General features: G+C 41.4%; 1 protein-coding gene across 2 annotated transcripts; it reads right to left on the reverse strand.

Annotated features, from left to right (window-relative positions):
• Window positions 1-10: 10 nt before the first annotated feature.
• On the reverse strand, window positions 11-26,033 carry LOC127570207 (lanosterol 14-alpha demethylase). 2 transcript variants are annotated; one of them, XM_052015492.1, is made up of 10 exons: window positions 25,578-26,033; window positions 22,778-22,876; window positions 20,730-20,906; window positions 17,365-17,491; window positions 14,543-14,717; window positions 12,334-12,453; window positions 11,289-11,484; window positions 10,463-10,558; window positions 3,989-4,157; window positions 11-1,286 (listed from the first exon to the last, which is right to left on the reverse strand). In XM_052015492.1, exons 1-10 carry the CDS (start codon window positions 25,740-25,742, stop codon window positions 1,108-1,110), a joined length of 1,503 nt encoding a protein of 500 aa, XP_051871452.1. In that variant the 5' UTR covers window positions 25,743-26,033; the 3' UTR covers window positions 11-1,107. The 2 variants fall into 2 exon arrangements, with proteins under 2 accessions (XP_051871452.1, XP_051871453.1); XM_052015493.1 differs by having other exon boundaries at window positions 22,778-22,873; window positions 25,578-25,980.
• Between the last annotated feature and the right edge of the window lie 1,821 nt (window positions 26,034-27,854).

Genomic DNA, 27,854 nt, shown 5'->3' on the forward strand with positions numbered 1-27,854 from the left:
GTAGGATTAAAGGCTTTCTTGTACTTAGAACACAGGGTCCTAGAATCTCAACACTCCTCCTTGGGGATCAGCCCATAGTCGCTTCTTGAATTGTCGAATCTGTGGTTGTTTTTAACAGATTTATAGATCTGCCTTCCTGCTACCCTGCCCATGTTTTCTGATTTGGGGAGAATGTAGGTAAAATGCAATAGATTGTTTTAACCTATTATAAAATACGAACACTAAATAAGTGACATGCTTTCATGAATTTACTACAATTGAAGACTTCAGTGATTAACCATGTTATGCTTTGTACTTTTGTTTTTACTTCTTAAGATTCAAACCAACGCATTAAAAGACTGATTTCCAATAACCACACCAACTGGGCATGCTGTTGCTCATGAGTTTTCAAAATGACTATTCTTCATTTGAGGCTAGCTGAGGGATGGAGTATAAACAATGCCATTAACTTGCTGAGACAAATGATCGATCTTGGTGCTATATAATCAGTTTTAAAATAATACAACAAAACAATATAACATGATCTTCTGTACATATTACAAACAATTACATTCACAAAAATGGGCATGTTTTGAACTTAAATGAGAAAACAGTTTTAAAGCTCAAAGCCTCAAGCAATCCCATTTTGAGTAGCTACAAAGTCATAACCATAATTATCTCTCCCAAGCTAAAGTACACATTTTCTACAAACTGTAAGCTATACCACAATTTAAAAGCAAACTTCACTCCCTAATTTTCATACAAATACCCATCAAAAAAATGCAACATATGTTCTCTACATTTCTCTAATAACATTTAAAATAAGTATTGAATTATCAGTGGATGGAAGTAATACAAGATTCAATCAGCTGTTGCCTTTGAGTGCTCAGGTAAGAGACTCAACCCATTTGTTGTTTTGGGGATCCAACTGCAGTTCACGAGCAGAGACACCAGACCACCATCTGATCCCAATTACTAGCATCTTCAATTTAAAAATAAATTAACAGTAATTATAAAATCAGTACTAAATTAGTTGAATGAAATTTCATACAATAGACCAGTGAAATCATTTGATGGCATAAACAAGTCACTGAAGAACAGCAAGATTAACTTTTATTAGTCCATTTCTCATTTCATTCGCCTCTTATAGCTGATAACTGGGTTAGTAGGGGTATGGATCATGGTTGTGTAGTTCACTACTGGAAAGTATCCATCAACAAGATCAAATTCATACAAACGGATTAAAGTAGACCAGATTGTCTTGATCTGTACATATGCAAAATTTTCCCCAATACAACGATGACGACCTGGAGGAGGAAAAGAAAGTTACAAAAAGGTTACAAAGTAAAAGGCTCCATCTGAACTAAACCTTATTTACTGGCCAGATGAATTGTCTTTTCTTTGATAACTTTAAAAAGAGGAATGGAATAAGTCTATGAAAATATACAAAATACCTTCATTTTATTTATCCCTTTTAAAAAAAAGTCAAGCTTTGTATTGGTTCTGCAGAGGGACATGTACAAAACAACAGTTGCAATCAATCGGTGGGCAGTAAATTATATCAAGAACAGCACAGCAGCCTATAAAGATGATTCTGGATATCAAGAATATAGATATTGGGGAAATGCTAAGTCAGGGTTGTTTTTATTTTAAGAAACTAAACTTTCCAGGGACATGATAAAAGTTTATGAATTAAGCAAATTGTTCACTAAGGATTGTATTGGCCAAGGGATACAAATTTAAAAATTAGCACATTAAGAAGTTACAGGAGGAACTCACAAGGCATACTACTTCTAACAGTTACAGAGTACTGGGAAAGGCCAGTTAAATAAGAACATAAGGAAATGGGTGACCACTTGTTTCCCTCAATCCTTCCTGATCGTGGTTGATCTACCCCAGGTCTTCTCTATGTCAATTCCATTTAGCTCTCAATTCCCAAATTGTTCAAAAGATTATTTACTTCATCCTTAAATAATCGTCCAACCTCCCTAACTCTCCCGGGTAGAGAATTCCTGAAATTCACCACCCAACACACACCTGTTTTAAATGACTGTCACTAATATTGGTAACTGTCCTCTTGTTTGAGATTCTCCCACTTGTCACAACATCAACGTCTACTCTATCATGCATCCTGAAGATCTTGCATGTTTCAAATTAAGATAACCCCTCATTCTTCCAAACTCCAAAGAATATAAATCTAATTTCTTTAGCTGCTCATGATAAGACAATCCTCTCAGCCCAAGAACTAGCTCAGTGGATCTCTTTTGGAATGTCTCCAAAGCCAGTATATCCTTTCTTCAATTTGAGGATCAAATTGTGCACAGTACTCCAGGTGCAGCCTCACCAATATCCTGTACAATTCTAACGGTAATTCTTTTTTGAACTCCAGCCCTCTTGCAAATAAAGGCCAATGTGCCAACCACATGCTGCACCTGTTTGCTAACTCTTTGCACAGTGTGCACAAGAACATCTAGGTCACTCTGTACCTCACTCACCTGCAATCTTTCTCCATTTAGATAGTCTACCTTTAGATTCCTCTTACCGAAGTGCATGACCTCACACTGTCCCACATTAAATCCATTTGTCAAGTTACCTATATCCTGTTGCAGATTCCTAATATCATTGCAACGTGCCCTCCCACCTACTTTCATGTCATCAGCAAACTTGGATGCTTTTACACTCTGCCCTCTCCTCCAGGTCATTAATAGACAGTAAATAACTGAGGACCAAGAACTGATCCTTGGGGCACTTCACAGCCTGAAAAATACCCATTTATTCTCAATATCTTCAATGCAATAACCAATTTTCAATCCATGCTAACTCACTCCCACTGTGTCTTTTATGTGGCATGTCAAATGCATTCTGCAAATCCAAATAAACTATATTTACAGATTCCCGTCCATCACATCCTCAAAGAACTCAAGCATTTGTCAAGAGGATGTACCTTTCATAAATAGACAATTTTTTCAGAAAAGGGAAGGATATGATGGATATCTAAATATCAAGGCAATCATGGAATGTGGGGTTAATGCAAGAATAACGCATGATCTTACTGAAGGACACTAAGGGCTGACTGCCCTAAACAAGCCATGTGGCCCACCATATGCATGCTAATTCCATCCCAGCCCATAGCCTTCTGTGCTGTGACAATTCTGTACTCACCTAAATCATTAAATTTTGTGAGAATACCTGCTTCTATCACGCACTCAGGCTGTGTTTGAGATTTCAACTATCTGCGTGAAAAGGTTCTTCCTCAAACCTGTGCCTTCTGGTTATGGATGCCTCTGCTAAGTTTCTCACCATCTATCCCATACATCCTCACATAATTCTATTTACATCCGTCAGGTTCACCTCTGCCTTCTCTGTGCCAAAGAAAACAAACGCAGGCCATCTGGTCCCTCCTCATAGCCGAAAAGCTCTAGCCCTCTGTTCCCTTCAGTGCAATCACATCCTTCCTATGGTGGAGTGACCAGACTTGCACACCAGCTATGGCCTAACATTTTATATAGTTGTAGCAGAACTCACCTGCTCTTAATTTTCTATGCCCCAGCTAATGAATTTACCATTTACCTGACTACCTTGTATACCAACAGTGCTGCTGTCTTTCAAAATCTTTGTACATGTACGCTAAGATCCCTGGATCCCTCAATACTTCACAGGGTCCTATTATAAACATGCAGCTTTATGAGTCTTCCCAAAATACTTCACCTCACAACTTTCAGGTTTAAATTCCATCTGATGTTTCTCTGCCCTTCTTATGTGCCAACTAATATTGTTCTATAGCCAAAGACTACCCTCCTCACAGGCTGACTCCTATTTCTGTTCATGTTCAGAAGGTAGATGAATGAGCGATTAATCAAGAAAAAGAGATGGGCTTAATAGTATTTTCCTGCTGCTCTACGAATTCTGATCTGGGATCAGTAATCAACTGTGAGATTCCACATGTACCCAAAGTGTCAGGGAAACTGGAGTAGCCAATTGGTGGCTTTTCTGATAGGACAAGACCTACCTGCACCAAAAGGTACAAATGCAAACTTTTGCTGGGCAGCCGGGTTATCTTTAAGATAGCGATCTGGGTTGAAATCGAATCTTTCAACCCAAGTGTCTTTAAGTCTGTGGTTGATGGTAGGAGAGACGCACACTTGGTGGCCAGGAGGAATGGTGTAGCCCGCAACAGTCTGTAGGAGGAACAAAAGTCAATATTACAGATACTCAGCACTTTTCCAGTTCTGCTGTTTAAATTTAATGAAAATACTAATGGATAATTGATCAATACAGCACTGCTTTTACAGACAATACAGACAGCTTTTAATGAGGCAAATTGTTAAGCCTTGTTAAAGATTAATAACTTTCTGATGCATGGTGTAATTGTGCAATTAGCCTACCTCAAATTAAATAATTAGTGAAAACAAGGAAAACATCACAAGCATTAAAGGAATAGCTGTTCATCCATTGAATTGAAACAATGATAGAAATTGTGGTTAAAAAGTAGTAATCAAGTTATAATCATGTCTAATTTTATCCTCACCACTGTCTACATGAAAAAACATCCCAAGAGCTCACTGGCCCATCTTTTTGTACTCTTGGAACAGTTTAGCCAGATGCATCACGTCCTTACCATCTTAGTCAGAAGTGTGATGGAAGATTCTCCAGAATCAGATTTATCATCACTGACATATGACATGAAATTCGTTGTTTTGTGGCAGCAGTACAGTGCAAAGACATAAAAATCTATAACTAACAAATAAATAAATAAATAAATAAAATGAATAAATAGTGCAAGAGAAAAAAGGAATGAGGTAATGTTCATGGATTGTTCAGAAATCTGATGGCTGAGTGGAAGAAGCTGCTCTGGATGAGTGCATCTCCAAAACTCAAGAACCAAGACTTGTATTATCCCACTTGAATGGAATCTGATTCTCTGTGCTAATCATCTGCTTTCTCCACCTCTGGTGAAGCATGACTGCAGTGTGTATCACCTACAAGGTAACCTTTAGTTAACGGGAGTACAAAGGCAACAGGCCTGTCCGACTACTTAGGAGTTCCTCTTTCAACTTGTTGCAACCATAGCACTCCACTCCGGCTAATCAAAGTGTACACTTCGCAGGGGAGAATCGGTGATCACCGGGGCCGATCTTCCAGGAAGGTAGTCACAGAGGCTAATCTACAAACTCAACACTGAAGTTGAAAAGGAGGAAGACAACAGTGACTCTTCACAATGAAGTGGCTGCCTGATGAGAAGTTAACCTGCTGATTGGGAAACCAATCTAACACCTCTTTCCAGCAACTAAACCTCCTATAACCAACCAGCCCCACCAAGGTGGCTGCAGCAACGAGCACCTCGGCAGGAGGACAGGGGATTCAAAGCACTGTCAGAGTGGTAGTGAAGGACCTCAGCGAGGGGAACCCCTTCACCAGGGACCTCTTCATCAAGAAGGTCCTGCTGGAATGCTGCAAGTTTGAGGTGAAGGAAATCTACTGCCTCCAGGACTTCCCAGGTAACAGATACTTTGATGTTACCTTCAAGAACCCGGTGGGATGGCAGAAGATACTACAGGACTTCCAGGAGAGGAGGAATGAGTCACTGCTGAAGGTGCAGCCACTCTTCACCCTCCCCACCCAGAAAGAACGCAAGATAATAGTGCACATTGAACCCATGTGTGCCCGTTGTGCATTTCCTCACCTTCCCGGCTCATTACATCGAGGGAGCAGGAAGCTGAGTGAACATCAGGGACCCATTTGGGATCTCGACCAGCAAGCGCCTGATGAAGGTCAAGCTAAGCTGCATATACCATGTACCCATGGTTCCACCCTCCCTCAGCGTTTGCTGTCGGATGGAACCGTGGGTACATGGTATGTGCAGGACAACCCAGACTGTGTCGTAACTGCAACAAACCCAGATATGTGGCGGCCCGAAGCAGTGTAGTCATCTGCAAGAACTGCAAACAGGAAGGCCGAGAACTGCAGAGAAGACAAAAGTTGCAACCTGTGTGGGGAGGCAATCCATCTCTACAAGGCCTGCCTAAAATGTGCCAGGACCTATGCTCAGGCAATAAGAGGGGGAGCTAACACCAACAACTCCCGGAGGAACACTGACACACCCTCTACAAGTGCACAGGCCCCAGCAGAGACTGAGACCTGGACTAAGGAAAGGCCAACCACCTCGAGCTCCCAGACCCCTCCCCGAGAGGAGTCGTTAATGGCAGAGGGACAAGAAGGGGAATGGCAGGCGGTGAAAAGGAAGTCTCAGAAGACACCACCCAAGAGACTTCTGAGAATAAAAGTAATGTAAAGAAAAAAGACAATGCAAAAGACAGATGCCAGCAACCTCTCCTCGTTGGAGGATGAACTAAATATGGAAAACCAACGACGCAGGCAGAGTAAGCGTCAAAATGGAGGGGACAAAGAGGAAGGGAGCCTATAGACAAATACAGGCGAGGGCAAAGTTCAGCCTGCCTCTCCCCAGCTCCAGGAGACCGGGAACAGCAGAGGCCATCGAGCCTCGACTCCGGGAGACCAGGAGCAACACAGCATCCAATGCACCCCAGCTCCGGGAGACCGGGAGCAGCATAGTGTCCGACACACCCCAGCTCTGAGAGATGGAGGGTGCAGGACAATCAGAGCCAGAGATCGGAACAGGATCACAGACTGATCTCCCCCCAGCATCGCCACACCGTAGGGGAGACCATTCCCTGTACCGGAGCCCAAAAACAGTGAGGCAGTTCACCAAGGCTGTGTGTATGAGGGCTCCAGCTGATTGTATTTGTGAACGCTGAACTCCAATAGCTATGGAGGTAAAACTGGCATGTCTAAACATGCGCAGTGTGAAAAGCACTGCGTGATGTGTTAACGCCTTGCAATAACTGGCCAAGGTCAAGGCCGATATGACTTTTCTACAGAAGTGTGGGCTGCCATACCTCCGCAACTATCGGAGGTGGTCGCAATGGTGGTCCCAGGGATTGTCTATATGGTCGGGGTGGGGAGGGTGGAGAGGGTGGAATAATAGTCGCACATCCAGCCTGGGGATTCTGCTGTGGGGAGGCAACTTCTCATTCACTTGTCAAAGAGATGGTGGGTGGGCGGCTCCTTGTGGCAGATGTGAAGTGCTGTAACACTCTGCTCCAGCTAATCAATGTGTACAGCTCACCCGTACTGAGCGAGCGGCTAGCTGTCCTCCAGCAGCTCCCACCGCTGCTGGCGACATCCCTACCGGTTGTTCTGGCCGGTAACTTCAACTGTATCATTGAGGCGGCTGGACAATCCGGCAGTGCCAACAGGAGACTGGACAGCAGCTCCAGACTCCTGATGGAAACCGTTAAAGATGCAAAGTTGTGTGATGTCTTCAGCACCCATGCAGGTGGAGCACAGCCACAACCCACTTGGACCAGAATGGGCAACACAGTACGGTCCCAGATCAACTTCCTCTTTGTATCAAAGGCAGTCATGGTCAGATCCACCGACAACACACCGGTGTTCTTCTCTGACCACTGCCTCCTTCTTTCCTCCTGTCACCTACAGAAGGACCAGAAGACAGGCAGGGGGACGTGGAAGTTGAATGTCAAGCTGCTGACCCCAGAGAACATCGAGGAATTGAAGAGGGATTACACAGGTTGGAGAACCGTGAAGCCCCTCTTTGATGCTCCGATTCACTGGTGGGAAGCAACCAAGGAGAACACAGAGGTTCTTCGTCCTCAAATGTGTTCAGAAAGCAAGACAGAGTCAGAAGGAATTGCGCCAACTCCAGACAGACTTGCAGCAACTTCTCCTTCTGCAGTTGACGGGGGTGGATGTGAGAGAGGAACTCCAAGAGGTGAAGAGCTGGCAAGCTGTGCTCTTTGCCTCTGAATCCTCCAAGATCATCTTCAGATCCAGAGTCCAATTTGGAGAGCAGGATGAGACGTGCTCATGCTTCTTCTTCCAAAAGGTTCACAGTGGGAGCTCTGTGATCCACAGCCTTAAGGAAGAGGATGGCTCAGTAACATCCTCATGGACAGACATACTGAGGATCTGCACATCCTTCTATGCCAGTCTGGATGACAGAAAGGCTACAGACAACACAGCCTCCCAGAACTTCCTGTTCTCTATCATGGAGGTGTTAGATGATAGCAAGTGGAGGAGTCTGGATCAGCCACTGACCCTGGCGGAGTTGACTCGCTCCATCTGTGCCCTTGGCACAAATAAAACTCCCGGAAGCGTCATCTGACCAGCAGAGTTGTACTCGGCTCTGTGAGACTGGATGGGCCTGGACCTGCTGGAAGTGTATAATGCAATGCTTCTGGCTGACAGCATGTCAGACTCCATGAGGAAGAGCATCATTACCCTGATCAACAAGCAGAAGGGAGGGGAAGCAAGGAAGGACTTTGGAGACCCATTTTGTTGTTGAATGTGGACTATAAGATCCTGTCCGAGGCCATTGCCAACCGGGTCAAGTCTGCTCTGGGACAGGTGATCCACCCAGATCAAACTTATGCTGTACCAGGCAGGAAAATCTTGTGCTACTCAGGGATACCATCGACCACGTGCAGGAACGAGTGCAGGACAGAGGGGTGGATGCCCTCCTGGTCAGCTTGGACCAGGAGAAGGCCTTCAACAGGATATCACACACGTACATGATGGATGTGCTCTCTAAAATGGGTTTTGGGGAGGAAATCAGAAATTGGATCCAACTACTCTACACGGATATCCATAGTGCAGTCCTAATTAATGGGTGAGAGATAGATAGTTTCCCCATTAAGTCTGAAATCAGGCAGGGTTGTCCACTCTCCTGTCTGTGCTGAACTGAACCCTTTGCCAAATCCATCAGGAAGGACAAGAGCATAAGAGGGGTGACGTTGCTAGGCAGTGGAGGCACACAAGTCAAAATCTCCCTGTACATGGACGATGTCACCGTCTTCTGCTTGGATCCGTGGTCAGTTCACAGATTGACCAGCATCTGCAACCAGTCTAAGTTGACATTGGAGGCCAGAGCCAACTGCAGGAAGAGCGAGGCCATGTTCTTTGGCAACAGGCCTGACCGATCCTATGTCCCCTTCACAGTCCGGCCCAACTACCTGAAGGTGCTGGGGATCTGGTTTGGAGGGGCTGAGGCATGTAACAAGAATTGGCTGCAGCGGATTGGGAAGGTAAAACAAAAACTGCGTCCGTGGAAACTGTGTTCTCTGTCAATAACTGGGAAGAACTTGGTTATCAGGTGCAATGTGCTCTCAGGGCTGCTGTACTTGGCACAGATGTGATCTGTTCCCCACTCCTCTGCTTCAGTAATCACCCAGGACATCTTCCAGTTTATCTGGGGGTCCAGGATGAAGCAAGTCCGACAGGTCATGTTGCACAAGTTCCCAGAGAATGCAGGCAAAAGTGTACCCAAAGTTGTCCTCATCCTGATGACCACCTTCATGTATAGGCAGTGTGTGGACCCAAGGTACATGAGCACTAAGTGTCACTAGGTGCTAAGGTTCTAACCTGCCCCTGGTCCCAGTCAGCTGGACATTGCTGCACTATCTGTCCTTTGTTTGTTTTTCTTTTTTTTTCAAAAAAAAGTTCACACTACTGAATGTAATGACCATGAATGTAAAAGATTTTTGCACTGCTTCTTCCTTTGTATTTTTTATTATGAATAAAATTTATTTTTGAAATAAAAAAGAGTTCCTCTTTACATTGCACACTAACCTGACATGGAAATGTCACTGATCCTTCATTGTTACTGGGTCTAACTTTTGGAACAGCCTCCAAAACAATACTTTGGGAGTGTTTTCACCACACAGACTGCAGGCATTCAAGGAGATGGCTCACTACCATCTTAAGAGGAAATAGATGCTATTTTCAAAACATACATAATTAATTACACCACAGGAGGCCATTCAGCCCATTGCGTCCAGGCTAGCTTCCAGCAGAGCAACTCCATCAGTCCCATTCCCTCAGGTCCAATTCTCCTTTAACCTTGCAATTTATTCTCTCTCACATGTTCATCAACTCTCCTTTCGTTTGCTTTTGCCCTTTAATTACACCAAGGAGTAACTTACAGTAGCCAAATAACCTGCAAGCATAACGTTGGCTTGTGGGAGAAGACCTCCACATAGAGAACGTCCAAGATCACAATCGAACCCGGCAACTGCTGCACCACAGTGCTATCCACAATGTCCATAGCCTCTAAATAAATAATACAGCTGAAATCTGCTGCTTAAAGAATAAGCGGCCATTTTGGTCTCTGTGCATTGCAATTACTGCTTAACCTATCCAAGAGCACAAACAACAAATGCACTGACTATTGCCGTGGAGACTAGCAGTGAGGACAAATACCAGTACCACCTGTTCATACATTAACTTTGCATTTCTACATTTAAGTTATGCACTCACACAAAACATAATTCCACTGTGAAAAATAACTGTGTTTCTATTAAGTTAGCACAGTAGTTCTCAATTCTATACAATCCATGATGGGATTTTTAAAGCCCAGAATCTCTTATTTCCTCAGGCTCTGACATACCTGTGGAGTTCTGGCCATCCTCATCATTGTCATTATTGGAGGACGGAGCCTGAGGGTTTCCTTTAAGCAGCGGTCCAACAAAGTCATGTCCCTCAGCTGCAAGGAAATCAAAAAAAAAGATCGATGTCAGCTTTACATTAATCACTTATGAACCTCTCCTAGATCATCCCCAGGACACCATTTTATTTTCAAATAATTAAAAGTATCCTGCAAAGTGACTTGCATGAATTAAGCATAAAACTCCTCAGGGATCACCAGCAATACCGGTGCCACAGATTATGAGGGACAATAATCAGAAAATACCAATGCATTAGGAACAGTACAAATCAGACACTGAGCATCAAGAAATGTTGAAAGTGAAGCAAAGAAAATTTTAAGGTCAGGAGGGCTGGCTTGAATGGAGACACAGCTGTAAAAAAAAATACATCAGAAATTGAACAAGCATCTAAGTAATAGAAATTTTTCTTTGGCCACAAGCACAAAAGAGCTGCTAAGATATCAGAGTCTACTCTCTTGCTTAATATCAGGAGGAGAATATAACAGGCAGGTGTGCACACTTAGTTTAATGGATTTGATTTGGGACTCTGAAAGGAAAATAATCTGGTTTGGCATTATTTAAAAATGTATAGAAAAATGAGTTACAGATCCAGTTTCCTGAACAGCATGTCCAATGTCATCTTTGTGCCAGCTTTTCTCGAGACACTAATCCAGAGATATATAAATTTTATTGTGAATGAGTTGCACGTAAACCGCACATACATTTAACAGTAAATCCATTAAACAAATATGGTTTACAAATCTTCCACCTTTTCACAGTTTAGGTCACCTGATCGTAGGTGAGCAGTGGCAGGTCCTCCCCAGCCACAGCTTTCTGCTCTGCATAGCAACGCTCCTGCAGTTCTTTATCTTTAGCCAAGAAGAATCCCATCCAGGAACTGGTAGTAGAGGAAGTGTGCTGCCCTGCCAACAGCAGCCCAATAAGCATGCCTGCAATTTCATCATCAGTCAGAGGAGTTCCATCCCTACAGAAAATTTAAATAACAAAATAAGTAGCATCACAGCAAGATAAAATGACAGGACTGGAAGGCATGGTTGCCATCTGAAGATGGGCATCATTTTTTTTTAAAAAACAGGATGAATCAAACCAGAAGCCTGCTCTGAGACCCTTTTGCTACTCAAAGTAGAACACAAGTAGAAAGGAACATGGAGTGACTCACACTCACAGCATTGCCTTCTAAAACAGATTGCGTGCTACGTTGCTGAGATCAGGACAAGGATGGCAGATTTCCTTCGCTGGAGAGCATCAGTGAACCAGACAAGTTTTTAAAGACACTGTTACATGGCTATGATTACTAAGGCCAGTTTTTTAAAATTCTCTATTCCAGACTTAAATTCAAGTTTCACAGCTCACAAAGTTGGATCTGAACTATGTCTCAGGATCAAAGAACTGCTAGTCCAGCCACTTAACCACACCACCATCTTACTCATGCCTATGGCATGAAGGGGCAGTGCATTTGTTCCAATGCATCTTAGAGCTGCTCATTTGTCCAATTTGAAAATGGAAGAATATATCAAATCTATACTTCTTATCCACTTAGAAATAATCCAAGTCTATCAAACATTTACGTTTTAAATCAATATCATTATCTTAATCCCAACTGAGAATACTGGGCAAGTGTCCTCTAAACACAAATTGATTCTATTAACACAGGACTAGAGAAGTTTTCAACATCAATAACCAATACCAAAAACAAAATGCAAAATCCTTTCAGTCTAATTTGACATAAATTTGTAGTGCAATGTTTTCAATCACAGAGATAACCTGGGGAACACTGAAAACAGAGAAGCTTTTTTGAGTGCTGAAGACTTACTTGTAGGTAGCATCCAGTAAGGTCTGCAGTATGTCATCTTCCCTGGCACTCGACTTCCTCCGTTTCTTAATTACATCATAGAAAATATTCTTGATCTTCCTGTGTGCTTTATCCCGTCGCCTATCCAAAAATAAAGAGGCATATTTTGAAAAAAACGTCTGGATGAAACTTATTTATGAAGGCAGCCCTAAACCATTTGACTAGGTACAAAAAATGCCAGGGAAGAGAATTGCCATGTAACAAGCATGTCAAAAGTGCAAAACTCTGACACTAATCTAGAATACAACAATTTACACTGGTACAGATATATTCCAAAGCCAGTTATATTTATAGTATATTTGCACCTGTACATTCTCTCCTCCAGTATCCATGACCAGTTCCTTCTCCTTCATGAAGCCATTGTTGGTTGACTGGGAAACAGTTCCTCAGACTGGGGAAACTACCACCCACCACCTGCTGCACCCCACCCCAATCCCCACACCACAAAGATCAATGAGCCTTGCAAAATATTTGTACAATGAGCCTTGCAAAACCTTTGTTTGTTTTACAAGGACAAATTAAGCAGACTGCGCCTATACACTCAAGTTTAGAAGAATAAACCATGATGTGATTAAAGCATAGAAAATCCTTATGGGGCTTAAGAAGTAAATGCTTACCCTGATTGAGGTGACCAGAGTCTCAAAATAAGGGCTCAACCATTCAGGACAAAGTTGGCAAGTATTTTCTTCATTCTGGGAGTAGGAAATCTTTGAAATTCTCTACCCAAGTGCGCTGTGGAAAATTGGTCAATCAGTAATTTAAGACAGCCTGATAGATCTTTAGATAAAAGGAATCAATGAGTTTGGTGTCTGTGCAGGAAAGTGGGACAAGATCAGCTGTGATAAGACTATTGAACAGTTCCCTTATACAATGAGATGGACTGTGACCTCACGATCTACCTTGTTGTGACCTTGCACCTTATTGCACTGCACTTTCTCTGTAGCTGTGACATTTTACTCTGTACTGTTATTGTTTTTACCTGTACTACATCAATGCACTCTGTACTAACTCAATGTAACTGCACTGTGTAATGAATTGACCTGTACAATCAGTTCGTAAGACAAGCTTTTCACTGTACCTCGGTACAAGTGACAATAATAAACCAATACCAGACACAATGAGTTCAATGGTCTGCTCCTGCTTCCATACCTTATGAACTTAAAAATGGCACTTCTTCATGTGCAAGTCAAGAGAGTGAGCTGCAGCAAAGTGGCCTCACAATCCATATGGCTCTTTCACTAACTGAAATACTTCCTGCACCTTTAATGTTTTTCTATAATGAAGCTGTATACAGTCAAAACTGCATATTGTACTTTGTAGCATAACCATTTCCTTTTTGCAGCTGTCTGTGATCTTGTGTTCAGGGCAGAGTGTGCAGGAGCCCATAGTGCTGCTTCACAGCTCCAGTGACCCAGGTTCAATCATGACCTCAGGAGCTATTGGCATGAGTTTGCCCATTCTCTCTATGACCGTGTCCATTTCCCCTGGATATTTTAGTTTTGTTCCACCTCCCAAAGAGCTTGTAAATTATTCCTTAATGCATGTAGCAAAAAAAAATCAAAGGGGAGTTAACAGGCAGGTGAAAGAGAATAAGTTGCAGGGGTACAGGGAAATAAAGATGGGGGGATGGGACTGATGGGATTGCTGTGTCATGGTAAGTAAGTCAAGTACAAATTAGAAAAGCTATTGATATACATCCTTTATAGACTCACCATAAACAATGCTACGGGAGTTTATTACCAACATTCTGCATTAACATTCCAAATTTTACATGCTGTCCAGTGCAAATTTCTGTATCACAATGCTGGACCCTTGAAGGGTGTATTTAATAGGCATTCATGCACAAAAGGAAAGTGCTGATCTATAAACTCCTCCAATCTTTGGTAGACTAAACAACTAATTTCTGTCAGAAGCGGACCAGAATAACAAACTGTACTCTCATTGTAGTCTTCTGATTTGCCATGTGTAACGCTAGAGTGATATTAGTATTACTGGATTTTATAAAAAGGAATAGAAAATTTAAACTGCACAAGGCATTTATAGGGACTTTACAATTTAAAATATAGAAATTCTGTGGATAATTTCAACAGTATTACAACCCATAGAATTATTGTTTGATCCAAGGGTTTTCACAATAGTATGATTTATCACTTTATGCTCCATTCAATACCTGAAACTGGGAAGAGGTAACCAAGTAGGAAGAAGCCATGCAGCATGGGTAAATCCACCATCAAGGTCAGCATAGAGCTGAGCAACTTTTTCATCGAGCAGGTTTCGAATTTCTTTTCCATGTAAACAACGGCTAGCTGTTAAAATGATCAGCTCTGAGAGGGCCTCAAACAAATCTAAACATAAATAGATTGAAGAAATTCATGGTAAGTTTTAAATGCCCTCTGAACAATAAAATTTTCTGCAAAGAAGTTTTATAGTCAATACAAAATGAAAACAGATTCTTGTTCTGAATTTAATTCTTTTCCTTACATTAACCTTTACTGGTATTTTGCACAAATCAATGCATCCAAATTTATAAAACCCTGCAATTTTAATTGCTACATTCATCCAAAAATATCAACAGTGTGCATATTTGTGAACATTTGAAATGTAGCATACATTACATTTAAAATTATCTCTGTCAGCTCCATGCTCAGCCTGGCTTTTAAATGGAACACCACTAGCTACATTGAGATATCCAGTTCTCACCAATCCATCCTCCAATTTAAATTTGCTTAACAGGCTTAGCAAATTTCCATGCTTGTCAGTTATAAAATTCTTACTTACAACATGTTACATGCACTTGTTCTCTTGGACAGAAACTGTTGCTCATTAAGATAGAAGTCAGAATAAGTTACATAACGATCTCCTAAATAGACAGTTGAAGTACAACTAATCCAATCAGCTAATTTTTAATCTTTGGTATTTGTCTGTCATCTCGTACTCCTGCCAAGCTTTGAGTTTAAATTCATGGGCTGATGCTGTCTCTGCTGTGAAGCAGCGAAACATATTGAAATCAGAGAGTGAATTTTCTATCACAAGTACCAAGGCATAATGGTGCTGGTCTTTTTCCAAGTAACTGTCTGTACTTGTAATGAGTAGCAGTAGGAAAAAGCCATTTGGCCCTTTAAACCTGTTCAGTTATTCATCAAGATTAAAGCTGATTTAACTCAGCGCCATATACTTGCACTATTCCCACATCCCTTCATTCCCTTAATTTCCAGAAATGTATTGATCTCTTTTTAAAGAACTCAGTGACTGAACCTCCACAGCCCTCCAGTTAGAGAGCTGCAAAGATTCACCATCCTCTATGTGAAGAGATATGTCCTCAACTCAGTCCTAAATGGCCTAACCCCAAGTCCAGCTCTGTAACCCCCTGGTTCTAGAGTCCTCAGGCTGGAAAACATCCTCCCAGCATCCAACCCATCAAGCCCTCAAAGAATTTTTTTTAAAGATTCAATGAGATCTCCTCTCATTTTTCTAAGCCTTAGAGAATCAAGGCCTAGTCCATTCAATCTCTCCTCAGTTTGTTATAATGATCATAACTCTGTGTCAATGTCAAATTATACTTTAAAAAATTACCAAATTTTCAGATTTGCTTGTCTTCTTCGTCATTACACACACCTAGCAATTAATACACATTCAAGTCCGCTTTTTACCTATATTTTTGAAGAACAAATCATCAGAATTCTCCAAAGCAATCTTGTAAACTGGGAGAGTGTGGAAGTGAAAATTGGGTTGCAGTTTGCCATGACAGATTACCTGGTCAAATATTCTTGTAGGGAACATAGTGGGAGGAAAAATAACTTTCATTTTTGATTCCCCTCTCTTTCTTCCTGAGAAAGAATTGGTATTTGTATATACTACCCTTTTACAGGGACAAAGTAGAGAGCAGGCAACATCCACCAGATTTTTCACATTTAAAACTGCATCTTATTCTTTGCACTGGGAATTAGTAATGAATCTGATGTCAGTTTACAAATTCTTGCCCTATACTAGTTAACTTGTCAGAAGCTTTCTTTATAATCTGAATTTTTGTGCTTTATTTTTAACCATTGAATAGTGGGAACAAGAAAGAAATTTTTTCGGGTAAAACTCTTCTGATTTTCTTCTACTACTTTTAGAAGGCAATACGTCATGGAGAATATAACCTGAGTGAAGAGTCATACAGCACAGAAACAGGCCCTTCAGCCCACCGAGTCCACACCACCCACCATCAACCACCCATTTATACTAACCTTACATTAATACCAAATTCTCCTTGCACGTTTATCAACCTCCCCAGATTGTACCATTCACCTGCACTCTAGGAACAGCTTACAGTGACCAATTAGCCTACCAACCCGCACGTGTTTGAGATGTAGGAGGAAACGGGAGTGCCCGAGGGAAACCCACATGGTCTCAGGGAGAATATGCATACTCCACACAAACAGCATCCGACTTCAGGATCGAACCTGGGTCTCTGGTGCAGTGAGGCAGTGGCTCTGCTAACTGTACCGCTGTCCTCCGCCCCTCCGCGCCCCGCACCCCCCCTCCCAGGTAGCATTTACAATTATTTAGTACTAAAAATTTAAGTATCCACCCTACATAACAGCAAGAATCTGACAAGCTAATAAGGAGCATTTGCAGCCTAACTCATCCTTACCTCACATCCAGACTCTACATTATTTAGGTAAATGGACTTCATTAGTCTCAATAAGGGATTAAAGCCCTGGCTAGTTTTTCACTCCAAGCACACTTCCACCTCATCTTCATCAGAGTAACACAAAGTGAATAAGTGAACCCTCTAGGTCTGAACACATATTACCTTTAACCAGTCATCTGCTCATGGGTGAATACCTGCTCCTCTCAGCAAATGACAAATTCGAAGCCCATAATAAAACACCACGGTATAAAGAGTAGGCCTCAATTTAACTGCTTCAGATTTTACCCAAAGTTATTTAGCAAAGTTAAAACCAGCAAATGAGTTTTGCAGAGATGATGAAATATTCAAATACTTACTTTTGACTCCACTGTCACCCCAACGTTTAAAATACTCAATAGTTTCCTCTTCAATCAAAGGGATATGCTGCTTAAATTGTGCAATGTTCAGACCAGTTTTGAGCATCTTCTTTTGTTCCAGAAATATCTTGACAAATAAGAAGGTAACTTTTATTTACAGAAAACACTTTAGAAAATGAAAAAGCAATTTTTACTTACAGAAGCATTTCAATGTTCTGAAGGAAGGAACTTTACAATTTGCAACTTTGTTCTTAACCTACTCTGATTAAAATATTTTTACTCATCAAGGTAACTTGTAGATACTCAAAACGGAAAGTGTTAAATAAACACTGGCCACTCATGGGCAAGGGCTTTTGATGCCGTGCGTCAGTTTGTACAAAAAACTGGACAGACAAGTGTTTCACAAATAAGTCTGAGCTGATGATTGAACTCGGACACAAGAGGCAAAAGATCTGGTCAAGTTCTAAACATACATTTCGTGAATAGAAAATGACCAACTGCGATTGAATCATGCTTCAACTCTGGGTAACAGGCACAACAGAGGGGCAAGTTCGCACACCAGACATGATTCAAGTTACAAACATGACATCCAAATTACAACAAAAGCTTTTCACTACTACTTCCTGTTAGTTGGGTAGCTTTCTTTCCATGTTGCTCTTGCCCCTCTTATTCCATGGTCTTATTAAATGACTTTTTGAAGTCCATATACATCATATCAGCTGCATTGACCTTTGTTACATCAAAACAAAACTCCATCAAGGTTAGTGAGACACAATTTGCCTTTAATAAATCTATGCTGGCTGTCCATAATTGATCCATGTTTGTCCAAGTTATTGCTAATTCTGTCTTTGATTATTGTTTCTAGAACCTTCCCTGCCACCGAGATTGCTAGTTTTCCAAATTTTGGCTTGACTGATTCTTCCAAAAAGCATTATGGGACATTTCAGTATGTTAAAGATGCCAGAAAATGCAATACAAAAACCGTAGATGCTGGAAATCCAAATTAGTAACAGAAAATGCTGGGAGCACTCAGCAGGTCAAGCAGCATCTGTGGGGAGAAAGAGCAGCAAAAAAAAAACTGCAGATACTGGAAAAACACATCTCCCCTATTCAGCACTCCACAGGGTTTGTTCCCTCTGTGAATCCCTGGTTCACTCTTCTGTCTCTACCAGCCATTCTCCATTTTCCTATGTAACCTCAGAAGGTGTTCTTTTACCTGTTCCCTTCCCATCACCCAGGGACCAAACACTCCTTCCAGGTGAAGTATCAACTCACTTGAACTTCCTTAAATTTATTGCACTGAATTCAGTTTTCAAATATGGTCTGCTCTACATTGGAGAAACAAAACCAACATTTGGTGACTTTTGCAGACAGTTCCATTCAATTCAGGGGTGATCCAGAGCTTCCAGTCACCTGCCAATTCTCCATCTCACTACCACTCCAAATTCTCTATCTTGGGCTTCCTAGATCATTCCAATGACACCCAATGTAAGCTCAAGAAACCATCTCATCACCCTGTGGACTTGAGACTGAATTTAACAATTTCAAGTGACCAACTCTTCCTCTCTCTCCCTCTCTTACACACACACACACACACCTCTCCCCCCACATCCCCCCCACATGGCTGTACTTTTCAATCTCAATTTGTTTATTTTTGCTTTTTCGTTTCTTTCTCTTCTCTCTTACTTCCAGTTTTTAAAACTATTGATACCTTGATCACTTTCGTCTGCACCCTATTACAGACATTCCCTCTTCTCTCCACACCTCCCCCTCCCTACAATCTCAATCAAGTGTCTTTTCTCACTGTCCAGTTCTAATGAAAGGTCCTCAACCTGAACATTGATCCTGTTTCTCTCCCCATGGATGTTGCTTGATCTACCATGTTTTTCCAGCATTTTCTCTTTGTATCATACAAATGCAAATCGTCAAATAAGTAACATTTAAACTTGATAATAAAGAAATAAATTAGCTCTGGGTGATCATGGTAAATTTACGCAGTTGGTCATTCTATTTTAGAAATAATTCCAAAATGCCCATTCCTAAGGTCCCACTGTATAACCAGGATCTTCCTGAGATTCAACCAAATACTGAACATGCATGTAATGCGACCTGCACATGTCCAAATTACTTGATCATGTTTTTCAGTTGACTTAACCTCCCAATGATAACATATGCAGTACAGTAATCTACCTCTTCCTGCATATGTTAATACTGGAAGATTAAGTCAATTATGCATCTTTCTGAAAATCTGTTATGGCTACCATGACAGGAAATGACATCCAGCTCAGTTTATAAAATTATTCTTTGCGTTATAAATATTTCTGTGATCTCGATGTCAGTACATGACATATTTTAAATCATTGAACCCAACTCTTACAAAGTTAGTACAAATTGTAAGCATAATTTGTCCTTTTCTGTACATTTCTTCACTTTGAAAAAAAATCTTTTGAATGAGCTTACACAATGTGCTGGAACCAATGTGATAATTTTAGAATTTAATTGAGCAATTACTTTTGTTTTATTGAGGTGTGTGTGTGCGCGCGCGCTTGCATGCATGATGGGACAGGATTCAATATGCTGATCATGTGATTTTTAATTGCTGTTTCTTATTAACTTTTAATGTTATTTTTCCTCTATACACTTCTGTTCCACACACTAGTTCTGGCTAAGAAAATGACCTGCATCTCTTCTCAGCATCCACTTGTGCCCCTTTATCTGCGGCACCAGGAGTTATGAAAAAAACAGGCCGAGATGATTAAGTATTACATTTCCTTACCATTGTGTATTTATGTACATAACCTCTTCATAATAAAGATGAAGAAGACAAATACCTGGATAGAAATAAAACCTACTTTATGTGGAATTTACTAAAAAGCATCTTACATGAATATAATTATTGGAAATACTTAGCAGCTCAGTCAGCATTTATGGACGGAAAAACTGAGTTAATGTTACAAATTGATGGCCCACATCAGAACTACTGAATAACTCCTGCATTTTCTATTTTTATTTCAGATTTCCAGCATCTGCAGTATCTTTGCTATCAGATGAATATCATAATATAACTAAAGTCTAAAGACTCTTGATGGCAAAAATGAATGATTCTTTGTGGCAAAAATGAATTACTCCTCTGAATGAGTATAACCTGGGAACAAGACTGACACCTAATATTTCATTCCCTCCTTCATAACACAATTTCCATCTTCAGCAGCTTACTATCCCCTAGAGGCGTTCATAAGCCACCACAAATAGATTAGAAATGAGAAAGAACTGAATCTTTAAAAAGAAACTAATTACAGGATGAGGCCTGATAATCTTTGATGTGAAAAGCATCACATTTCTATCCAACAGGAAGATATACATACTGGGTTTGGAATATCATATGCAACTCCTTTGCCAAAAACTGGTGTTGTAAGCTTGGAGTAAACATCCTCAGCATTTAAGTCCTCATTTTTACTGTTGAAGAGCAAAGCGGCAGAGTCGCTTCCCAGCAAATATGTAAACGTCTTCCCAACCATCGTAAAGCTAAACACAGGACCATACTGTTCAAAAGAGAATGATTTGAAATGGTTAAAATTGACATTAGTTTATCCACTATTTTCAAAAAGCATATGCTCGACAATTCTCTGCTCGAGCTCCAACTAAACTTGCTATTCTGACTACATTTGTTTTCTCAAACTGCAACTTGTGAAAATTTGGCTGCGCCAGTACATAACACAGATATAGATTTTCACCTCGTTGATTTATAGCACAAAGTATTGATGCATGAGAACGTAAATCCACAGTAGTGCATTCAACTTCATGACTGAGGATATTAGCAGTTACGTCACTGATCTGAGAAAACAGGGATCTGGGGGTCCAAGTCCACAGCTCCCTGAAAGTGGCCGCACAAACTGATAGTGTGGTAGAGAGGGCGTATGGCATGCTTACCTTTGTTAGTCAAAGTATTGAGTTCAAGAGTCAGGACATTATGTTGAAGCTTTATAAAACTCTGGTTAGGCCGCATCTGGGGTATTGCATTCAATTCTGGTTGCCCCATTAGTGGAGGCATTGGAGAGGATGCAGAAGAGTGGGTGGCACGGTAGCATAGCGGTTAGCGCAACGCTATTACAGCGCCAGCAATCGGGGTTCGATTCCCATCGCTGTCTGTAAGGAGTTTGTACGTTCTCCCGTGTCTGCGTGGGTTTCCTCCGGGTGCTCTGGTTTCTTCCCACATTCTAAAGACGTACAGGTAGGTTAATTTGGGGGTCTAAAATGGGTGGCGTGGACTCGTTGGGCCGGAAGGACCTGTTACCACACTGTAAATAAAATTTAAAAATTTTAAAAAAGAGGTTTACCAAGATGCTGCCTGGATTAGAGGGTATGTGCTTAAAGGAGAGGTGAGACAAACTGGGGTTGTTTTCTCTGGGGTGGCAGAGACTGAGGGGAGACTTGATAGGAGTTTATAAAATTATGGAAGGCATAGAGAGAGTAGACAGCCAGTATCTTTTTCCCCCAGAGTCGAAATGTCTAATACTAGAGGGCATGCATTTAAGGTTTTGGGGAGGGGGGGGGGGGGGGGCAAGTTCAAAGGGGACGTGCAGGGCAAGATTTTTTTTATAAACAATAGAGAGTGGTGGATGCCTGGAATGCACCGCCAGGGGTGGTGGCAGAGGCAGATATGATAGCGGCGTTTGAGAGGCTTAGACAGGCACATGACTATGCAGAGAATGGAGGGATATGCACCATATATACAGGCAGGGGGGGATTAGTTTAATTAGCTTGATTAGTTCAGTACAACATTGTGGACTGAAGGGCCTGTTCCTATGCTGTATTGTTCTATGTTAACATTCACATCATTCAGAACAAATGGTACTAATTAAACAAATGAGATAAGGAATTATAGGTGGATTTTAATGTGGAAATAAATTTGCAAAATAGCAGTAACTCCTGATGTAGCTTTGTATTAATTAACATAAAGTGTAGCTCAATTAAAAATAAACTTAATAAAACAGTGGTTTTGTACCATTGGCAGCATAGGAATGTTACCTAAATAATAAATTGATGTAAATAAATTAACTGTAAATTAACTGTTGCCAATTCATTTAAGAGCAATAAGAAATTTTAGTTCCACAGCTGTTGTGATTTTTCTTTAATTATTCACCTCTCAAAATACATTAGATCAAATATTGCAAATTTAGTTTTGCACAACAGATTTAATAAACTTCGGGCACTTCCTCCCCATTATTCCTCCAATAGTATCAGACAGAATTTCTGATATATATGTAGTGCGACCCTTATTTCAAAATCAAACACTTGGCTCCAGGACTTATTTCTTTAAGGTCAGAAGAATGAACAGTAGAAATAGTGGCAATTGGAAACTATGCACAATTAGAATATGTAATTGGGGAGCAGAAATATATTTAACACTTACTTTAGAGTATGCATTTTCTAAAAACTCAATCGGATTTCTTCCAAAAGCAATTGCATGTCCAAGGAATGGAATGCTAGAATGAATATATGGTGGGTACTTCTGGGAAAAAAAACATCAACAACTTAGCAAACCAACATAGTGATTTAAAGAAATGCACCGAACATAAACACAAACCATTTCACCCACTTATCAGATACACCTAGTAATCAGAAAACCGAATAGAAAGTTGGCCTTTATTGCAAAGGGTATGGAGGAAAAAATTAGGGGAGTTTTGATCCAGTTTCACAGGGCACTGGTGAGATTGCACTTGTAACACCGTGTACAGTTCTGGTCTCCATATTTAAGAGATGATATACTTGCCCTGGACAACATGCAAAGAAGGTTCATTACAGGATTCCAGAATAAAGAACATCGCATGTTCAGCAATCTCCTGAGTGAAAAAATGTCTCATCATAGTCATGGCTGAGACCATGACCCCCATCTTCTAGACTTTCAGGCCGTGCTAAACACACTCAGCATTGGCCAAAGGGAACCTAAGACTTTCTTTAATGAAAGTAGTACTGGGAAAAATAGTGGAACTATAAGCCAAAAAATCCCTTATCCCTGATGGCCTGCAACTAGTTTTAAAAGAACTGAGGAAATGTGGAACCAGATATAATCACTACATTTAAGAAGCATTTAGACGACACTTAAATAAGCAAGGCATAAAAAGATATGACTCTAATACAGCCAAATGGCGTAGATGGGCAAAAACGTCAGCATGAAAGTAGTGGGCTGAAGAGCCCACTTCTGTGCTGTACAACTCTATGATTCTAAGTAGCTACAAAGATGATTTATGAATTGATTTGAATCTCCAACATTCCTTAGACTCAAACAAAATCTAAAGATGGTAAATGTAACACCATTATTTAAGGAGAGATAGAGACAAATGAAAAGCCAATCTTGCATCAAAAGCGGCAGGGTAGCGTAGCAGTTAGCACGACGCTATTACAGCGCCAGCGATCGGGGTTCGATTCCCGTCGCTGTCTGTAAGGAGTTTGTATGTTTTCCCATGTCTGTGTGGGTTTCCGCCAGGTGCTCCGGTTTCCTTCCACATTGTAAAGACGTATGGGTAGGTTAATCTGGGGTTTAAAATGGGCAGCGCAGACTCATTGGGCCGGAAGGGCCTGTTACCACACTGTAAATAAAATTTAAAACTTAAAAAAAACTTTTTTAAAAATGAGGAAAATAATGAAATATATTGTTAGTTGGCAATTTAGAACTTAGAAATAAAAACTGGTATTTTATTCTTTATTGTAAGGGGTTTGGAATACAGGGGTAAGTATTGTTGCAAGGGCTTTGATGACACTTCACCTGCAGTACCAAGCTAATTTTATTCTTAACACTCAGGAAGGATTTGATCGTTGAGGGTACATAAGAATGATTACCAGGATGAGAGGCACAAAAAATTCTGCAGATGCTGGAATCTGGAGCAATACACAAAAAGTGCTGGAGGAACTCAGCAGGTCAGGCAGCATCCATGGAGGGAAATAAACATTTTCCTCCACGTTTATTATTTCCCTCCATAGATGCTGCCTGACCTGCTGAGTTCCTCCAGCACTTTTTGTGTATTGCACCAGGATGGGAGGGTTATCCTTTGAGGAAAGAGATTAGTTTATAGTCTCTACAATTTGGAAAAATGAGAAACAATCAGATAGAAACACACAATTTTTAAAAGGGATTGACAAGAATGATTGGCTTTTTTCACCATCTGTTAAGTTTAGAACTAGGGAGCATAACCTCAGAATACAGGTCTGCCTATAAAAATGGAGGGAAAGGAGAAATGTGTTCACTGAAAGAATTGGGAAACTGCAGATGTCTTTACTTCAGAGGGCTGTGGATCCACATTCTTTAATTAAAGACTAAGATCAATAAATAAGCTCTAAGGGATAAGGGGATCAGATAGGAAAAAGGATTTAAAAAAAAATCACAGAATCAGAATGATGGGTTTGAATGACAGAGCTGACACACGAGGCCATGTAGCCTATTATTTCTTATAGCCAAAATGATCCTTTGGTTGAGAGTTTCTACTGCAAAATAATTTTCAATTAGTTCAAACACAATTCTAGAACTACTTTGAACGCAGCAACAAAGATCCATCCAATCTATTGTTTTCAACATACCCGACGGTAACCATCATACCAAAAGTTACTAAGGCACTATCACAGAATGGTAAAAGGACAACAGGAAGCCATGAATTGTGTCTGCCTCCATTATTACCATCAGCAGACCCTAATGACGCACTGTGTAGAAGTTTTGTTTCACATTTTCTTTAATACATCACTTCATTCTATACCACCTGGTTCTTGACTTCTGCCAACAGGAACATTTTCTCTGTCTACACTGAGAAATTATTACAAATACCTGTTAGATCGCCTTGCAACCCGCTCTGCTCCAAGACCGACCACAGGCTCCTCAACATACCAACCACATTATGATTTACAAACTAAACAATTGATATTTTTACTCAGCTTCAGATAAGGATTTTAATTGCCATAATAGAAAATGTAAAGAGCGACTGTAAATCCAAATGAACACTGAACCACGTTTTAATTAACTGAGATAAATGGAAAACTACTGTTTCCAGTATAAGTTATTCATGCTCAAATGTGGTTGACTCTCAATTTCTTCCTCAGTTGGGAGGCAACTGGGGATGGGCGATAAATGCCGGCACTGCCAGCGACGTCCATATCCTGTAAATGAATAAGAAAAAGTTAATAACCATTTCAAAAATATAAAGGCATTGAGTTCTGATACATACCGTGCCCGGATTTTGATAATATTTTAAGGTCATTTTGGAGAAGTATGCTAGACTTAAGATAAAAGCTGAAGTAACCAGCACCGTGGACGTCAGGCTGCCTTCCACCACCTTTTCCACGGCATTTCCCAGGATGGACGAGCCTGCCTCCAGCAGCGGCAGCAACATCACAACGACCACCGACTCAGCCTTCTGCCCACCTCTCCTTGCACGTTGCAGATTTGCAAACTGCAATGCCAAGAAGGTTCTGCCCTGAGTCGCAATCTGATGCCCACGACTGGTTTTCGCCGTCTCCTCTGTAATTAAAGCAACCAAAAAAAAATTAAAGCGTAACAGTGCACCAGAGGTACGGACGATCTCCGCAATGAGACCCGGTCTCGGCAGCGTTGAAACCAGCTACAGCAAAGAGGCGGGCCGGCCGCTCGAACCAGCTGCAAAGCCGAGCAACTCTCATTGGCTGTACGCCGCTCTACTGATGTCTGACTATATGATGTCACAAAACAGCCCTAGGAGTGGCGAGGCTCCAGGCAGGGATGGTGGTGGGGGGGTCTCCCTCCCCCAGTGGCGAGGCTCCAGGCAGGGATGGTGGTGGGGGGGTCTCCCTCCCCCAGCGGATCTTTGTTACAAAAAGCAAATTAAAACAAAGCCTCAGACTTGGGGCGGAATATCACTATTAAAGCAGAATATCTGGCCATCTGAAAGTGGAAAGAAGATACCTGTAGGTTTTGGAAATCTGAAATTATTTTTTTTTGGAAATGGTCTGCAGGTCGGACAGCCTCTTTGGGGAGAGAAACGGAGTTAACGTTTCGTCGAAGCAGGAAAAGTTAGGGTTGTGAACGCTTGTTAATTGCAGCTGATCAATCAGGAGAAGATGTAAATGAAAAGAGATGAATTAGGAGGAGGAAAGGAAAACGTTGCAGAAAGTGTGAGATACTAAACACTGCAGTTGCTAGAAATCTAAAATAAAAGAATGCGAGAAATACCTAGCTGGCCAGGCAGCATCTGTGGAGAGAATAAAATGATGTTAATGTTGATCACCTTTCATTAGAGCTGTCTAATTTTGATACAACTGGGAAGAGCTGATTACCTGAAGTCATCAAATTCAATGTAGAGTCCTGACGGCTGTGATGTGTCTGATAGAAAGATGTTGTTTATCAACCTTCTTTGGACTTTGTTGGAGCTACAGCTCTGTGGTTCACTCTTCCATCTCCACTGACACTCATTCCCCTTCTCCTAACACCTTCCCGTGCAGTGTCAGGAGATGTAACATCTCTACTCCCTATACATTCACGACTGGCCAGATTCTGCTCTAATGCCATTTACAAGTTTACAGATGATACCACCGTTGTAGGCCGTATCTCAAACAGTGACAAGTCAGAGTACAGGAAGGAGATAGAGAGCTTAGTGGAAAGGTGTCATGACGACAACCTTTCCCTCAACTTCAACAAAAGAGCTGGTCATTGACTTCAGGAAAGGGGGTGGTGTACATGCACCTGTCTACATCAATGGTGCTGAGGTCAAGAGGATTGAGAGCTTCAAGTTCCTGAGAGTGAACATCACCAACAGCCTGTCCTGGTCAAATCACGTAGCTGCCACAGCCAAGAAAGCTCACCAGCACCTCTACTTCCTCAGGAGGCTAAAGAAATTTGGTTTGTCCCCTTTGACTCTCACCAACTTTTACCGATGCACCATAGAAAGCATCCTATCTGGATGTATCACGGCTTGGTACGGCAACTGCTCTGCCCAGGACCACAAGAAACTGCAGAGAGTTGTGGACACAGCCCAGCGCATCATGGACACCAGCCTCCCCTCCTTGGACCCTGTCTTTACCTCTCATTGTCTTGGTGTAGCAACCAGCATAATCAAAGACCCCACCCACCCGGGACATTCTCTCTTCTCTCCTTTTCCATCGGGTAGAAGATACAGGAGCCTGAGGGCACGTAGCACCAGACTTAAGGACAGCTTCTACCCCACTGTGATAAGACTATTGAACAGTTCCCTTATACCATGAGATGGACTATGACCCCATGACCTACCTTGTTGTGACCTTGCACCTTATTGCACTGCACTTTCTCTGTAGCTGTGACACTTTACTGTTATTGTTTTTACCTGTACTACATCAATGCACTCTGTACTAACTCAATGTATCTGCACTGTGTAATGAATTGACCTGTATGATCGGTTTGTAAGACAAGCTTTTCACTGTACTCGGTACACGTGACAATAATAAACCAATACCAATCTGTTCTTTCACCTCTTGCCTTCCCACCAGCTAGAGAC

The sequence above is a fragment of the Pristis pectinata genome, chromosome 5, assembly GCF_009764475.1.
Source record: "Pristis pectinata isolate sPriPec2 chromosome 5, sPriPec2.1.pri, whole genome shotgun sequence".
Lineage (NCBI taxonomy): Eukaryota > Metazoa > Chordata > Chondrichthyes > Rhinopristiformes > Pristidae > Pristis > Pristis pectinata.